Source organism: Nilaparvata lugens, unplaced genomic scaffold (genome assembly GCF_014356525.2).
Source record: "Nilaparvata lugens isolate BPH unplaced genomic scaffold, ASM1435652v1 scaffold6674, whole genome shotgun sequence".
Lineage (NCBI taxonomy): Eukaryota > Metazoa > Arthropoda > Insecta > Hemiptera > Delphacidae > Nilaparvata > Nilaparvata lugens.
This window is the reverse complement of record NW_024092425.1, coordinates 3,781-16,063: the sequence shown is the minus strand read 5'-3', so window position 1 is coordinate 16,063 and position 12,283 is coordinate 3,781. Positions and strand designations below refer to the sequence as shown.

Below are 12,283 nucleotides of genomic sequence, written 5' to 3'. Positions count from 1 at the left end.
AACATAGAGCAATTCATCTAGTGAATCAGAGCTACAACAAACTATCGCAAATTATATTGCAGAAATTAATGATCATATGAATATGTATTAACGGCCTAGATTTTATACTTCTTTGATTTATAGATCGTCTGATATGTAGATTGATTCGTTACTTTCTAATAAAATACCTTTAATACTACATTTACTTGTGCAAGTATTTTTTACCAAATTCTTAATTTATAAAAAAAACCCTTTCGATGAGCTAGCTTTGATTCTTATGTAATTTCGAAACACTGAGGGCGCCCCACATTTCATATTTCCACTCACGTGTCGGAATTTTCTTATGAGCTGCTGATGTCAATCCAACTCCTGGTGGTACTGGATTATTGTAGCTGGAGTCATCTCTTCCAAGGGGTATAAAATTATTTATAAAAATGACTTTTGCTTTATAAGAGCATCACAAAGTCTTATAAGAATTTAGTAATTCAATTTAACTTTAAATTATTACAAGATATAGCAAGGTATTACGCTCTATAATTTTTAGGGACCTCTCATGATGGCAGTTGGCAGGCGAGTCTTGTTCTCCTTTCTCAATTTTACAATTCTCATTTCCAATTTTCAAATTTGCATAAAATTTGAATATTCTAGTCCTCTGCCATTCAAGGCTCAAATAGACCGTGCCAAAATATTAAACTATTACTTATGTTATATATATATAATTTCTTTGCCTTCGGGCCATATCCAAAACATAGACTATACAACAATTTTTTTCATAAACTCTATTTATTTGTAGAAATATATACAAATATTTTTGAATCGGCTCACTATTGCCGCCTATCATTGCCATTATTTGATTGGTGCATGCAAATTATTACAGTATTCATGGCCTGGTAACCTCCTACTTCCTTGATACATTTAATTATTTTTATGGGTTTTTAAATATGCTCTCTACATGCTTATTAATTTTTATAGGTTATTATTTGTTTCATACATCATAATAATTAGCCACGTGAGACCTTTAGTTCCTCAAATTGCATACCGTTTTGCCACAATAAATTTCTGCCAAGGTGTTTGGTCAGATTCTATGTTGTATGGCTCGGTCGATTGTTAGGTCGCCGATCACTAAATATTTATGCCTAACCTCAATTTTCGATATTTTATATAATATTATATATTAGCAAAAAATTATTTCAATTCCTCTTAGGCTGTTGTACATTTTAGCCAGGACGTCTGATATTATCTAATCTTTATGTTATCTCTTTGGCGATATTAGCCAATTACTTCACTTAGACCTATAAATATTTCAACTAGGGATTTTTATTTATCTATCCAAATTAAAATATGTTACAGTGTGCAATCAGTACCCACATCTTGGCTCTGTTTACCTTCATAGCATGGGCACTCCTTCCCTTATTCACATACCTGTATACTGTATGTAGACTCACGTACGCTTATATATGCCTCTATATCTGCACTGCCTCATTTTACTCAACAGCTCGCACCCAGTGAAAGTGGAAAGAAGACGAGGAAGAGGAAATAAGAAAAAAGAAGAAGGAGAAAAAAATAATGAAAAGAAAGGGAAAAAGGAGATGTAGGAGAAAAATAAGATGAAGAAGAAGGAAAAGAAGATGAAGAAGAAAAAGAAGAAGAAGAAGAAGAAGAAAAAGAAGTACAGGAAAAATATGAAGTATAGGAAGAAGATGGAGAAAAATTGAAAAAGTTGGAGAAGGAAAATTAGTTGAAGGATGAAGAGGAGAAGAAAAAAAGAAGATTTTTCATGTAGATTAGAAGATTTTTCAAAGAAGTCGAGAGCCAATTTTTTCTTGCCAAATTCTCTTTTGCTGAATACAGAGTGCCTCAAAAACCTCGTATTTTCCAGTTTTCAGCTATTCCCGCCAAATCCAGCCATAGGACAGAAAAATTCACTCTGGTATTCTATTTTTAGATTTTAAGATTATAAAACTTGAATAGGATGGAATAATTTGGGGATCTCTATCTTTAGTTACAACTTCTCAAAGAATGAGTCAAATCTCTAGTTTTTAATCAACTTTATCTTCTGATTGTCACCATTTAAATGTGAAACTCGAAATCTCTCTCTCTCTCTCTAGGCATAATTATGTGCTCTACAACCTGATAAAAGGAGAAGCGCTCCATCTCAGTCAACAAGCACCTAGGGAGTGTATCAGGCAAGTTGAAGACAAGAAACAACATCATTCGGAAACTATGTGGCACAACTTGGGGCCCATCTTCCTCAATTCTGAGGTGCTCTAGTCTGGGCCTGGTGCATGCTACTGCTGAGTTTTTCCCTTCATCCTGGATCAACAGTTGTCACACTAACCTAGTGGATGTGAAACTGAACAATTCAATGATCATTATTTCGGGAGCCTTACGATTCACTACAGTTTCCTGGCCACCAGTCCTCAGTAGCATACCCCCAACTCCTCTTCTCAGAGCACAAGCTCTTCTCCGGTTCTATAGAAGGATTTGCTCTAATCAACTAATTCTCATCCATCAAGACATCCCATACTTATATAGAAGAGAGCTAAAATGCAGAAGGCCAGCGATCAGGATTGCAGAGCAATTAGACTTCTTCTCAGGCACTGGGCCTCCTCATTTAGAGCGCATCTGGGTAGCAGAATTCGATCTCAACATGGGAGATGCAATGCATCATTTTTCAAATGCTGACTCCCTACTATGTGACTGTGAGGCGATGGAGCAGACAGTGCACCACATCATATTTGAATGTGAGAGACATTCCTACCTGGGTTTACTGTAGCCAGTCCCCAGGCAATACAGTACATAATATCAAACCTTGACGTGCACTTATATCACTGTAAAATATATAATTTTACAAAAATGCTATATGTCGAATAGAAAAAAATTTTGAGGTCAGCTAACTTGACTATGAATTGTTAGACTACTGGTCATTGTGACAGCTGAAAAATTATTGGTATTGCTTTTTTCTAGTATGAACAGTAGATCATTTGGTTCCTGATTTTCGACATAAGTTTGGAAGATACAATTGAGCATATTATGTGCTGTAGCCTTACAACTGTATATCATTGTTCTTGATATAACTTCAATATTTTTCCAAATCTAATAATTTTCGTTCACATTGCAGTCAAAAGTTTCACTGAAGAAATAGATAAAAAATTAAAAGATGGAGATTTGAAGAAATTTCTTACTGACTTACTGACGGTAAGGTACTTGAAATATTACTTTCATCTTTATAGAACTACTAGATCACACCGCCAAAAAGTCCATGTATCTCATGTCACACTTGACTTTATTTGGTGAATCATGAAATTTATCTGACAATCAATATTTTCATTTACATCTCAATACGGACTTCCTATGTGTTTTCAACTACCGTTTTTAATACCAGTAAACAATTTTATCACAGAGTGATATTCGGCCAATGATTTCAAAAACATAGGTCTGTAAGATGAATAAATATAAAATGTTAGCTCCCCTATTGAAATTTCTGGTCAGAAACCAGCCCCAATATTCACATAGCATATTCCCGAAGTTTCATGCCATTCTGTCAAGTAGTATTCGAATCTATAGGGAACAAACAAACTAACTAACAAACAAACTAACACACAGACATTCATTTTAATATATAGAGATGGTCTATCTACAGGGTGTCTGATAAGTCACTCCCTATTTCTATAAAGCTATAATTTCTTTATTTATGAACAAATGTTGTTAGATAGAGCACTTCTTGAGGCTTTGTTTAACACCAATTTTGATTTGTTTCAGTTTAAAAATGCCCTTGACTGTGGAAAAACGAACCGAAATAGCAGCTCGTTATGTGGTATGAGGATCTGTGGTCCGAGTACAAAGGTGGTGGAGGGGTGAACAAGGGATCCATGCAAAACTGGATGCAAAGGCTGTTAAAAATTCCCGTTCCAAATTACTGACAACAGGGAGTGCCACAGATGCAAGACGATCTAGAAGACCATCAACGTCAAGGACAGCAGACAATGTTGACAGAGTTTGTGAGGAGCCCTAAGAAATCTCTCGTTTAGCCCTCCACCACCATTGTACTCGCACCACAGATCCTCAGACAACACGAGGAGCTGCTATTTCGGCTCGTTCTTCCACAGTCAAGAGAGGGTGCATTTTTTAACTGGAACAAATCAGAATTAATGTTCAACACAACTTCAAGGAGTGCTCTATCTAACAAATGTAGTTCTAACAAAATTGGTTCATGAATGAAGAAATTATAGCTGTGTATAAATAGGGATTGACTTAACAGATATTCTGTACAATATCAGATTGATTTGAGGTTCTACTGAGTTTTATACAAAGAAATGAGATAAAAACACTCTCCTCCTTCTGCTATTGTGGCATTCAATTTCCACTGTCAGCATTGAATCAGCATTATGGTTTGATGAACCATATAAGGGTCAACAAACCTTTGAATAATAACATAATTTTGTTGAGTGAATTGAATTTATTTTTTATAATTTAAAAAAATCAATTGATTCCATTGAATTGAATTTTTTCTATTATATGAACGATCACAGTTAATACTTATAACATCAGCAAGGAACTATAAAACTGAATGCAATCTATTTGAGCTTTCAACAGACTTTTGTGGAGTATGGGTAACAATAAAGTTTCTATGAACAAAATGGGTGAAAAGTCTGAGAACGGCTTAATATCTCATACACAGAGGTAAATTGGGGGTGGGTGTGATTAGGGATCCTACCCATATTGAAAATACTAGGCTACTTTACTATGACTTCAAAAGTCTGGTCCACCATCTTGGATTCACATTTTTTAATGCAACTTTGTTTTTTAGACCAAGCAAAGTGAGGTCTAAGATTCATGTTGATGGTTTTGCATTTCTCTTTATTTATGTTTATATTTATGTTCTGCATTTACGGCGAAACGCAGCAATGGATTTTCATGGAATTCGACAGGTGTGTTCCTTTTTGAATTCTGCGTCAACGTATACATAAGGTTTTTTTAAATTTTGCTTTTGAAGGATAATACAAAATGAAAGGAGTCTCCTTCAAATAACAATATTACTGTAAAAATCAGCCTATAGAATTATTCATCATAGATCTGCTGTCGAGTGGATTATTAATATTGCATGCAATGGAACATTAAATTCAATATCTCAATGTAACTTATTAAAAAATCAGCTGTTGTGTGGATTATTAATTGCATGCTGTGAGGCATGCAATTGATAACTCGAAGTAGCATAGTATTTTCTCCTGACTTTTCTCTGCTTTCAACTTGGTAAGCTTCTAATGAGAGTAGTATAGCTGTTTACATCAAATTATTATCATTGTCGATACAACAACCCCAACTGCCATTAGTCGTTTATGAACCAATATCTCGCCAACACGACAGGACAGGACAGAATTTACTATGATGGACAGTATTAGAGGAGACTGTGATACTGTGTGAAGTCTACTCTTCACAGAACTACTAGTTTAATAGGATGGTGGTCATGCAATGCATGATTTCAATACAGAATAGCAGGGCAAAATAAATGGTGAAAGCTGCGCATTGATATCTCAAACCGTTTGGAAGATATTCACATTATAAATCAATACCATGCAAATCAGACATGAAATAGATAAGTGGTATTGACTAGTAGTTCTGTGAACAGTAGACCTCACGCAGTTTCCTAATCCACAAGTATCTGGTGTCACCTGTTCTAGTTGATTCAGAATGGTTCTAGTTGATTCAGAATGATTCACAGTTAAATCATAATTAACTCTTAAAAACTGTTGTTTGTTTTCTCCAAGATCAAAATCTCACTCATGTTAATAAATTCAGTTCATGTTTGAAGTTGTATCCCATACGATAATTTATCCAGTTCCGTGATAACCTTTCCATCTGATAAAAATATTTCTCAACTATTTTAAAATTATTTTTTTTCATTCCATAATATTATAATTTCTTCATCATTATTCAGTTCATTTGATAACTTTTTATGTCATTTTCAATCACCTATTTAATTCGTTTTCAAATGTAAGAATATTGATATTCTGATGGGCATACATCATAAAAATTATTGAAACCTTACTTTATAGAAATAGACACGGGCAGACATCTGTGTAATGCATGAAATGAATAATCCACTTGTCAGCTGATTTATAATGAATATTAATATAGTCTGATTGAATCCCATATACAAAGTAGATGATATTATATTATAGTGATATCAGAGTATGGAGGAATTTCTTTTCTTCTCATATTATCCTCGAAATTCAAAATTTCAAAAAAAAACCTTGTGTATTGACAGAATCCAAGGGCAGGGCAGTGGACTGTGGATGATAGTTGGTATAAATACCTACAAATAAATCTTTGAATTCTGTGCATAAAAATACTGATAGCTTGAAGTGTGGTAAGTACGCCAATAAAAGACTAAATGAATCAACAATATAAGATTTAATAATAATAAGATGATAATAGTAGGCAGATGGCCACATACAAAAACAATTGTGTCAAGTATCTTGGGATCAATAAAATAATGATAGGCAGGTGGCCACATACAAACATTGAATCAAATATTTTGAGATCAATAAAATAATAGGCAGATGGCCACATACAAAGGCAATTGTAAGTAGGTTAAGTTTTTGAATCCTTAAATAATAATAGGCAGATGGCCACATACAAAAAGCAATGAGTCAAATCTTGGGAAAATTACAACATGTGAAATAATGTAGAGAACTACAAAATTAAAAGAATTAGGTCAATGACATTAATGACCATTGAAGTATGACAATAAATGCAAAGGTAGTAATAATGATACCTGAAATGAATATAAATTGAGGGCAATAATGAAAGTTATTACTAAGGTACAATAATAATGATTAAAAAATGACAATAAGCTGTAAAAAATGCTCAGCAAATAACATACATAAAAAATATATATGTGGCATAGGCCTTCAGTGATTTGAATGTCAAAATAGACTTTGACCTAACAATAATAGGCGTTACTGGCCTTAAAATATCACTAGAGCTAAGGGTAGCTAATAAATACAAATGAGGACAGTCCGGGTTGAATATAGGCGACATAGGCTTCAATGAATTGAATGTCAAGACAGACATCAATTAGGACGAGTAATAGGCGACAGTGGCCTTCAATGAATCACTTGTAAAGCCAAGGGTAGCTGTCAAATCCAGAGAATTAATAGTTGCTACTATTGAATACAACTATATAGGCATCAGTGGCCTCAGAAAATCACTTGTGAAGCCAAGGGTAGCTGTTAAATACAATGAATTAATAGGCGTCGGTGGCCTTAGTGAGTTGCAATACCAACAGGAACAGGACATCAGCAAGCGATGAATTGATCAGGCCATGCGATGACAAGCATGGAAACGTTCACTACAGCAGGCGAATCCCCCAATGGAAAAGTAGGCTGGAGCGAGTAGAATTCCAAATGAATAATCCGATCTTCAAATTGTGGAATTTTTGGATTGATTTCCAAACAGTAGAGATGATGCACTTGAAAGTTTGAGGTTCACGAGGTGAAGCCATTGTAGAAAAAATGGAACTGAAGCTTACATGAGGTTGCAATTTTTAGACAAGGTTATCCAATTTTAACAGAGTAATTGAGTGAAGAATCGATGAATAATGAATCACACTGTCACGTGGTAATTTGAAACCACCAAATGTTCTAAATGAGCCAATAAAATGTAATAGAACTATAAAATTGGAAAGAAGGTTAGACCTATCTAAAGTGTAAATCAACTCAAATCAAGTATTACCAGTGATAGGAGTAATAGCATTATCAACAACGATAAGAAAATATGTATTATTGTGATTTAATAATATGAGAACTCATTGGTAAGATCAAAAAATTATAAAAGCATAATTATTATTGGCGGATTACAAAAATAAAATAAAATAAAATGCATGAACATTGAGGTTAGAGTTACTTGTTTACGTTTTGAAAAGAATTAGTTGATCTTGGATAAATCGATAATTATCCGAACCAATACTGAATGAATCAGCTGATTATTCGATCAACCCATATGACCGGTTGAATCATATAAAATTCACTCATAAAGGATATATTATGTATACTAAGGAAGTCGATGTGTAGAAATACAAATAACTATTATTTCTGTATAAATATTTATTATAATCAAAAAAGCATGATAAATCAAGAGTATAAAAAACTCATATAAAAACTAAATGTATATCTATTAAAATCATATGTTACGATTTATTTATGAATTCAATTTAGATAAATACCCCATATACCTGTATAAAAAACTTCTTTTATTAAATTTTTTCTATTATAAAGCCGAGGAAGCCTGATTCCCAAGGCAACCAATTGTATGAGTCTATTAAATTGAGGGCCAATCAGAGAGTAGCTTATAGAATTATTCTAGGAAGAAGCAAATTTTTCTAAAAACCTTCTTCTTCTGGCTTAAGATCCCAACCCGAGAGGATGCACATGGAGTTTAGGGTCTTTTCTTATCCTTTTAAAAATTTTTTAACGAATTATTAAGCCAAACCCTTTTTTAAATGTAATGTATGTTTGTTGAATGTTAATGTTTGTGAACTCAGTGCTGTCAAAGAGTTCGTAATTGTAAAGATCCCATAAAAATAGCTTTAATTCGAAAGAAACTTATAAAAATCTGGATCACACGTTAGCCCAGCAGTGACGAAAAGGAGCCTACCTAATTAATTATTGGAAATAATTAATTCAATCCACGAGAACATCCAGAACTTCAGTCAGTGAGTGATAAGTCAAACCAAATGAGCTCATTGTCTACGTTCAGTGGGGTAATAATTAATAAAAAAGCGCTATTCCAATTAATTAGAGTTAAAATAAAAAGTCACCACGTGTTGAACCATATCACATAGTTCACAAGAACATTTTATAATTATTTATATATGTAGGAAGCTTACTTCCATGCACAGCCCGAACTCATATAAATCCCTGAGATCTCATGTTTGAAAATTAATTTATTAAATATTAAATTTGTTAATTGAACCAAGTATACCATATCAAACTTATAGACCGAACAGGTTTTTATTTGCAGAATTGCATATTGATTGGAAGTCTAAGGACCAGTATTAAATATATATATTTATGAATTTGAAACTCATATTGTGAATATTAGCAAAGCCTGTGATAATTATTCAGATTTTAAAAGTAGATTATTTAAGTGAATTACAGATTATTGATATTTATGCATATCTGTTTTATGGGAATATATTTTGTGTTTTATGTCAGCATACAAACTTATAGAATTTTTTATTATATCCCAACTCATCTCGTGTTATATAGTTTGAGCTGTTTTGGTACCCACAAATATTTAGCAGCACTTAAAATCATAGAATCAATAATATTAACCTTATTCAGAGCACTCAATATTTATCATCCTTTGATGATATTCACTTTATCAGCCAGAACAAGTATATTAAAAAATTATATTAATAAGGTTCCAGTTATATCATATAAGGATCCAGAGAGCTTCAAGAACTGGCGTTGTAAGTTCTAAGGAATTTTGAAGGGGTATATTGGTGAATACTTGTATTCACGACGAGCGTTTTAAGAATCAACTAGAAACAACTATAGTTGGTCTGATTATTCTCTAGTGGTACATGGTTACTGATAATCAGTCATCAAATATTCTTTTAATTTCCTTACTGGTATTCTTCAAGAACTTCATAGAAGCAGCGGTAAGAATTATCAATACCTGGTCCTTGAACCTTATGGTGATTATTTGTACTATAAAATTCATGTTTCTACCACTGAGCTAGAGCTGAGGTTTGAACCCAGTAATTTTGCGAGCCGGAAGGCCTTAATTTTTGTGAATTTATTCGCAAAAGAGGGAATTTAGAGACTGCTCTTATAAATACCAGAAACATCGTATTATCTGTGAAGGAATTGCAATCTACAACTTCTCACAATAGCTTCATAACGTGGGACTCTATCATAAGAGATAACCCCCCCAGGAGCACAACTTCACACAATGGCACCCAACCAGTGGAGCATGATGAAAAGCTTACCTACTCAATCTTACTATCAATGATTAATGAAATTATTGATAAAACTGAAAGCTGCAAGAAACATAATCTGAAGTTGATTCAACAAGATATATCTGATGATCTATTGTAAGTTTCTGGCTAAAATAATTGAGTTGCTCTTCAAATTAAAATTTTTCAAGCTGCATAAATACAGACAAACTGTATCACACGAGTTTGATAACATAATTCTCATAATAGAGAAATTTGGATGGAAATTTCCATAAAAGTTATAGTAAAAATTTTGATTTTGATCTTTGAATCTAGACATTGTATGCTGACCAGGGTTATAGGTTATTTGAGGCATTATAATACTATCGTTATTCAGGAGGATAAGACCCTAATTAAAATTTTAAGAACTATATTAGTGTAATTTGTAAGCCATATCTGTCTATGTTGATAACGTACCTGTAGCACTAGAAGGTCTTTTTGTAATATATGTATATGACACTTGAAACTTCAACACAACACAATTTATCCAGAATAGGCACTATCACTGAATCCATTTTAATATTCCTGAGACTTGGCAACACACTTGGCTATTTACTCGAAGTTTTCCATAATAACGTCACCATGAACCAGTCGCCGGCTAACTCGCAAATTTCCTACTTCAGCGAACATCCCCAAAATATGTAGCCACGACACCGGCAAATCAACAGCCCCAGGACGATGCAGCGGAGACCCCACGAGAGAGAGAGGGAGGCAGCATATGCTCCATCAGTTTCGACCCGCAAAACTTAGCCCAATTGTCTTCTACGAAGATTGATAACGTCGCGATGCGAGTAAGTCCGATGAGAGTCCGGATGAGGGAGTGAGGGCGTCCAACCCGGTACCGGCGTCTCCGCAGATCGCTCCAAGCGCCGCCGAGGGAACGGAGAGTGCCGCCACCCAATCGCCATCCGATATCGCCAATCAACCGCCATCCGCCACCAACCTGGAAAAACGCAATACAACATTAGATTCTTCAGTCGGTTATACTACCAATTTCATGACGAAAGATTTCATAAACGAATGCAAACTCCTATGCAGTCAAATTTTAGCAGGACAAGCTAAAGCTACTAAAGCCATCCTGGTCAATTGGAGGAAAATACCAAGGTCCTACAAGAAAGGATAAAAAACATAGGAGACATTAAAATAGACAAGCAATCTACGGCCATAAACGACCTAGAAAACCTACTGATGATGTTGCGTGTCAGCTAAACGATCAGCTGAATGAAGCGCCTAAGAAATTGAGGAGCAGGTAGACGTATTAGGTGAGGAGAGAGGTACCACTATCATAGAAGCTACAACGGAAAGGTATTAGAAAATAAATGCGGGATAGAATCGAAGATGGGTGAAAATGTCAATAGAATGGAAATAATAACTAAAAACAACAGTGACGTGCTGATAGGTATAGCGAACTTAACGGGGGAGGGGGCGAAATCAGGTGAGAGATGCGATGTATTAGAGAATGCCGTAGTCGGACAACAACTAAAGATAACCACATTATATGGCGAAGTGAATGAGAACATAAAAACTATAGATGATAAATGGATCGCAAATGAAGAACGAGTCTCCAGAATAGAGACACGTATGGAAAATTCCCGGTCAGCGAGTGCAGTATACACCGAATGAAGCAGTAAACGGCACTCAACTTTTTCAAAGTCTTGGAAAATTTGATAATTCCTACCGTCATATGCAACCCCGACCATTCATAGATCAAATAAAAGCTATTCAGGAACTGATACCCACCTCTTGGTTAGTATGGCGCTTCCAACTGTCCAGTCTACTACTTGGCGAGCCGCTGATGTTTTTCCAGAGCCGGATGCGAGATATCAACAGCCTGGAGGACTTCATCTCCCAGTTCCTGCAACAGTATTGGAGTAAATGTAAAAAGATGGACGCATTGTCAGAAATTATTTATGCACTTACGATAGTAAAATAGACAATCCTACACTGATTTTATAACAGATCTGATGAGTAGAAACTATCAGTTAGACGAATATCTAGCTGATTCATCACTGGTCCACATATTAACAAAAAAGCTTCCTTTCAATGTTCGTATGACACTGGCAGTATCTCGATTTCCAGTTGTGAAGAACTGATAGAACATTTACATTCTATCCAATCAGCTACTTCTGAGCCAAATCATATAAATAAACAAGCAAGAAATTTTAATCAGCAAAATAGTAATTTCAAACAAAACAGTAATAATGAAAATCATATAACAAATGCTAGAGCAAACGCGCAAAGAGCGAAGTATACTGAAAATAATAACAGAGTTCAATCATTTGATAATAATTATAGAAATAA

The 12,283-nt window shown here is 34.5% G+C and overlaps 1 protein-coding gene across 1 annotated transcript; it reads right to left on the bottom strand.

The window, feature by feature from the left end:
* Window positions 1-10,628: 10,628 nt before the first annotated feature.
* On the bottom strand, window positions 10,629-11,881 carry LOC120356403. The gene is made up of 2 exons (XM_039445342.1): window positions 11,723-11,881; window positions 10,629-10,925 (listed from the first exon to the last, which is right to left on the bottom strand). The coding sequence occupies exons 1-2, from the start codon at window positions 11,825-11,827 to the stop codon at window positions 10,644-10,646; spliced, it is 387 nt and encodes a 128-aa protein (XP_039301276.1). The 5' UTR covers window positions 11,828-11,881; the 3' UTR covers window positions 10,629-10,643.
* Window positions 11,882-12,283: the final 402 nt, after the last annotated feature.